The sequence below is a fragment of the Zingiber officinale genome, chromosome 2B, assembly GCF_018446385.1.
Source record: "Zingiber officinale cultivar Zhangliang chromosome 2B, Zo_v1.1, whole genome shotgun sequence".
Classification (NCBI taxonomy): domain Eukaryota; kingdom Viridiplantae; phylum Streptophyta; class Magnoliopsida; order Zingiberales; family Zingiberaceae; genus Zingiber; species Zingiber officinale.
Window position 1 is genome coordinate 118,912,243 of NC_055989.1, and position 6,000 is coordinate 118,918,242.

The 6,000-nt window shown below is 35.2% G+C and overlaps 1 protein-coding gene and 1 pseudogene across 1 annotated transcript; one reads left to right on the top strand and one right to left on the bottom strand.

The window, feature by feature from the left end:
• Positions 1–426: 426 nt before the first annotated feature.
• Positions 427–2,920, bottom strand: LOC122048608 (annotated as a pseudogene).
• A 542-nt stretch (positions 2,921–3,462) lies between these two features.
• Positions 3,463–4,162, top strand: LOC122048609 (DNA-directed RNA polymerase subunit alpha-like). Its single transcript, XM_042610156.1, has 2 exons — positions 3,463–3,494; positions 3,634–4,162. Exons 1-2 carry the CDS (start codon positions 3,463–3,465, stop codon positions 4,160–4,162), a joined length of 561 nt encoding a protein of 186 aa, XP_042466090.1.
• Positions 4,163–6,000: the final 1,838 nt, after the last annotated feature.

Genomic DNA, 6,000 nt, shown 5'->3' on the forward strand with positions numbered 1-6,000 from the left:
TCTAAAAGACAGCAGATTTTATCCATTGTCTTTGTCCTTCTAAAATCATTATAACTTATGGTGTTGTTAAAGACCCCCCTCAATGACAATGATTTTTAAACCGTTGTCTTTTAATACTAACAACAATAATTTTGTAACGTTTAAAAACCATTGTCCTTTAAATGTGATAGACAATAGTTCTATAAAGATTTTAAACTGTTATCTTTTAATACCATAGACAAATAGAAAATGAATGAAAATCAAATCTACTTTAATCAACAAAATATTATTAAATTAACAACCAATATAAATATACAAATTATCATCCTTACACTTCTATAACAAACATAATTACTCACACTCAAAGAAATTTTAATTAGAAGGCACTCAAAACTACTCTCGACTACATCTTATTACATGAACTTAAAGGAACTTAGTAGATGCTACTTATCCTCTTGCCTTGAATGTTCTTTGCTCATTGGCTTTAACTATCTTCTCGCTTAAATCCCAAAGCTTTTTTGCTAGTTCTTCATACTTCGCGTGGTTACTCGTATCCTCCTCATTGCAATCGTCAAAGTACTTGTCAGTCACACCCTTAAGGTTAAATACAATCCTTCAGGTCAACTCCATTATAGCCAATGCACTCAGTAAGTTTCTTGCTCTGCAAATTTAAAAGAGTTTAGTTCTTAACACAATATAGTTATGACATAGATTTATCTCAAGTAGTTATCTTACCTAAGAATGACTTTTTGCATCAATGGTGTATCTAGAAACAAAGACAATTGAAGTAGCAACTAGAGATGGCAAGAATTTGAGGCATCCATAATCCAACAAGCTCAACTAGAAAATGTCCTAGAACAAGGAACTAGATGATTGTTACAGTCAACTAGTTGTGATTCAAAAGTATCAGAAGAAATACAATGTAAATCAAACATTTGTATTCATAAATAAAAATTATTAATAATAAAAATACACATCACACCTCAACCAATTAAAGAGTAACAAGGAGTAAGTCCAACATAATCTTAAGCATCAATGCGAACTTGTCGAATACATATTGTTTGAAGGAATGTATAATACGAAACCATTGATTCACCATTTTTTCTTATTGAACTAGAATTACAAAAAATGACTTTTACTAATGATTTCTCATAGATTGTTTACCAAATCAAATAGTGGTCTAAGAATCATGGCATGCATGACTCATACAAATCATAAACGGATACATATGACACAAAAAATGATGTGGCATGCACGAGCAAATGCATTGATAATTATATAGAAAAATTTGATACATAAAATGAAGCAATTACTAGTAATACATATCAATTCTTCTTAACAGTAAGTGATGAAGATAACAAACTGAGGAAATGAGCCCTATCTTTCTAGAATATAGCAAGGCTCCTGCAGCATAACCCAATGCATAGCAATAATTGGCATCAAAATTTGCTGGCAAGCCACATCTTCCTTCATATCTGCAATGTAGAACTCCTAATTGAAACAATAAAGTATAAAGGACAACCAAAAACACCTAAGTAAAGTTGGCATAAAATAAAATTAAGAAATTTAAAATGTGTGAATAAGGGGTTAAAAAACCAAAAGGAAGCCTATGTTATTCCATAATGAAATTAAAATAAAAAAATCTTAAACTCTATATAGAATCTAATATATTTCTTGATGTAAATGGTGATTCTACAATGATGCCTAAAAAATCTTAGCATAAAATCAAGCCTCACCTGAAGTGGTCAATCAACAGGGGAAAAAAATACAAAGAGACTAGAAAGCTACAAGACTAATTGAAGTAATATGGTTATTCTTGCCCAAAAAAGTGGGGCTATACTTTAAAATTTCTAGCATATTTATCCTCCAATTTTCTTTTTTGCAACTCAATTTCAACCATGGAGATAAGCATTTTCTCAATTTTAATTTTGGCAACATGTACAAGAACATAAATAAGCCATAAACAAAATGACTAGCTAGCCATTTCAAAAATACCCATAGCACAGGAACTGACATGGCATGATCATTAAATAGTTTGCATCACTTGTACATTTCCATGTGGATCTATTTCCAACAAGAGTTGCTCTTGGATTTGCTGGGGTAGAAATTCAAAGAGAACTTTCGATTGTTGTTGAAGTTTATTTTTCCACAACCCCTCAATATCAATTACATCATGAGCTAGGATTTCATTTAGTTCAGCAATAAGTTGTTGAACCTGGAAAGAAAGAATAGAAATATTAATACAACATTTTATATCTGGATCACAAATGAATACTAATATATCCCTTGTCTACTCATTTATATCAAACATGCAAAAAGAGGAAAAATAAGGATTAATTCATGCCTTATGAATTAAATCAATCAATCCTTCAGAAATAAGTATGACGCCATAATTGTAGTCAAGTTCTACTCACTTGCAGATAATATCAGTAATGTAGTCTATAATATTCTTAAGTGTTTGTTTCTTCGCCCAAGTCCACTTCCAATGACTTCACCCTTGCATGGAGATTAAAAACATGCCAAAAAATAAGACCAATTGAAAAAAAAAAATCTTCAGCCCACCTAAAAAATACACACAATATTATTTGCATGAATTTATTCACACAAAAAACTCATTGTTATTGTTTGATGCATTAATGGTTATAAAAAGAATAAATTTTGGGGGAAAATATATTACATTAAAGTGGAGCACAAGAAAACATTTGTTCTTACTTACAATCTTTGAGATGCGCTTCTCTACTTTCTTTGCACACCTATACTAATCTTGTGAAAAATAGATTTATGCAGAGGTACTTAGAACATACATCTTCTGACAGTGGAGTTCACGGGAGTCGAGTAATCACTTCCTCGGTGGAGACGATGAGTAGTGATGACAAGGAAGAGGAGAGGCAGAGGGGCTTAGAGTTATAGGCGTGAAGCACGCCACAACAAGGAGCGCCATCAGGCCAAAGCGAAGGAAAACAAAGGTAGATCAGTCTGACTGTGAGAAGAGTCTCGTTAGTGCCAGGGCCAAGAAGCCAAAGAACGTGAGAGGAGTTGTAGTGAAGGGTCGAACGCCTCACCGTCGAGTTGCCAGAGAAGTGTTGGGGAGATGGAGGTGAGTCTTTGACAAAGGAGACAGATTTTTGACAAAGGAAGGGAGAGTTTTTTGACGATCGAGACTTTGTGAAATATTTAGGTTTAAGGAAATTAATATTTTAATCAAAATACCTGTTGTCTTGAAATCCAAAAAAGCAGAGAAAGACAATGATCAAAAAAATCATTATTGTAGCCCTTGTAACAATAGTTAAACACAACAGTTTTAAAAATTCATTGTCGTAGCTCCTCCAAACAACACTAAAAGACAACAGTTTTTCAAAAACTGTTGTCTTTATTAAAAAAAAGATGCAAAAAGATAACGGTTCCCTCAAAACTATTGTCTTTTAACTGCTATTGATTGTAGATTTTTTTGTAGTGTTCTGAACCTAGAATCGTCATGTCCCTATGGACATTTCTTCTCCTAGGCATAAAGATCAGTATGCAACGGATAATATAAATAAACAATAAAATACAAGATAAGAACAACAGGATTTTTTACTTGATTCACACTCCCCAAGGTGTTACATCCAAGGCTATGCATGAAATATCATCCATTAAAATTTCTCCTTTTTGAAGGGCTTTACTTGGAGAAATAGAAGGAACATGTATCACATGTGCAAAATCTGAGAAAGTGCCACATGAATATTCTACGATAGTAGGTATTGAAGAATTGGTACATGAAATTTTACTAAATTTGAAAGAAATTGTATTGAGAAGTAATATACATGGAGTTCGAGACGCATCCATTTACGTCAAGGGCCCTAAATACGTAACCGCTCAAGATATCATCTCACCACCTTCCGTGGAAATAGTTGACACAACACAACATATAGCTAATCTGACGGAACCAATTGATTTGTGTATTGGATTACAAATAAGGAGAGATCGCGGATATTGTACAAAACCAACAATTAACTCTCAAGATGGAAGTTATCCTATAGATGCTGTATCTATGCCTGTTCGAAATGCGAATCATAGTATTCATTCTTATGGGAATGGGAAGGAAAAAGAAGAGATACTCTTTCTAGAAATATGGACAAATGGAAGTTTAACTCCTAAGGAATCACATTATGAAGCAGAGAAATCTCTTACAAATTTCCAATAAACACAAGAAAAATAATAATAGAAATGATAAACTTAAAATAAATAAACAATTACTGTTGATCCTCTATAGAAGTCCTGAGCATGCTTGTACTTATTTTGGCACTTCTAGGATCAATTGAGCAGAGATTAAAGAAGTTTTCCAATTATAGAGAGATGATTGATTTGATTGTAGCCGATGATAGATGCATGTGCCTTGACTCCTCTTTTATAGGGCTTGATTGACACTTTTCCTATTGACTAGGAGCCTTTTCAGTCACTTGGACCTTCATTGACTTGGCTATAAGTTTGATTCAATTTGACTCTAGATCAAGCTCATTTCATGACTTCCGATAGCCTAGAACACCTTTGGCCGCTTGGGTCAAACCTCATCCATATATTGGATTGCTTGAATGCGATCACTTCGACTTTCGGTCGATTGGACCCATTATGGTAGCCTAGACCAACTTGGGTCAGATCACCAGAACCAGTTTGGGTAGCTCCAGCTTGGTCCGGTCTTCAATTGTGCTTCAGTCTTTCAAGTTTTCATCTAGTCCAACTTCCTATAAGAAAACATATGCAAAAGAAGCCAAGTACTTAATCTACCTGACTTACTGAGCTCACTTGCTTGGAGTTCATTCCTCCAAGACTTCTCACCACATAGGACTCATTCCTAGGATTTTTCCTATGTTCAGAGTTCACTTCTCTGAGACTTCTACCTTGTTAGAGCTCATTCCTACAAGACTTCACATTTTCTAAGTGTTCATCTCCCAGATGATCCACCAAGACTTCCACCACTAGTTCTGCTCCCAATGACCCACCGGAACTTCCATGACCTAATACCCACTAGGCCTTCCACTCATAGTGTTTAGCTCCAAGCTAACCCATCAGACCACCTAGTATCCACTAGGACTTCTACTAACATTGCCTGGTACCATACTAGGACTTTCCACCAACTACCAAGCATCTAGTCACTTTTGACCTACTTAGACTTCTCACTCACTTCCAAACATCTAATTAACCTTGACTTGCTTGGATTTTACACTTAACTTGATCAAATTTTACTAAATTACTTGGTCAACCTTAATTAGACTCCATTAAATATATTAAACAAACAAACCATTAAAACTCTGGAGGCTAATTGCACCAATAATCTCTCTATGTTTGATGTTTGACTAAATATTTAAGTTTGACTAATCTCTTAACCTAACTTTTCAAGTCTTATGCTAAAATCAAAGAATTAGGGTTTCTAATTTAAATCATTCTTCTCCCTCTTTAGCATACATCAACAAAAAAATATATCTACATTTTTTACTCCTAAGGACCTCCTTAGGTATTGCACCAACAATGATGGGCACCTTAGTCAAAAACATCTCCTTTAAGGGCTTTTGCCACCCCCAAACTTAACTTTTACTTGTTCTCAAGTAAAAACCTACAATCTAGACTCATGTGTGTTGGTGTGGGAAGCATTCGACGATCGAACCAGTGTTTTGATAATGGTAAAAGATTCAAAGTTAAGGTTATGTTGTGATCTAATAGTTTGAATGAGCTTACAGGAAAGTCCTAAGTATACTTAGGCAAAAGTCCTAACTGAGGTTAGGCAGGTGGAAAACTCTAGGGGGTGGTAACCCTAGGTCATAAGGGGTGGAAACCCTATGCGGAAAGTCTTGGTGGGTCGAAGGTTTCAGGCAAAAGTCCTAAGGGGTGGTAACCCTAGGTGGAAAGTTCTGGTATCGCGAACCAGGTGGAAGACTTGACGGGTCGGGGAGCGGGCGTCCAGCAGCAAGTCCGGAAGCATCGAGCACTGAGCAAAAGTCTAGTCGATCTGGAGGATCGCACTGGCAACAGGTAACTCTCCTGAAG

Coding starts and splice junctions, on each gene's coding strand:
- LOC122048609 (XM_042610156.1), top strand. CDS start 3,463: ATGGACATTTCTTCTCCTAGGCATAAAGATCA. Junction 3,495..3,633: donor TCTCCTAGGCATAAAGATCA/GTATGCAACGGA, acceptor TCCTTTTTGAAG/GGCTTTACTTGGAGAAATAG.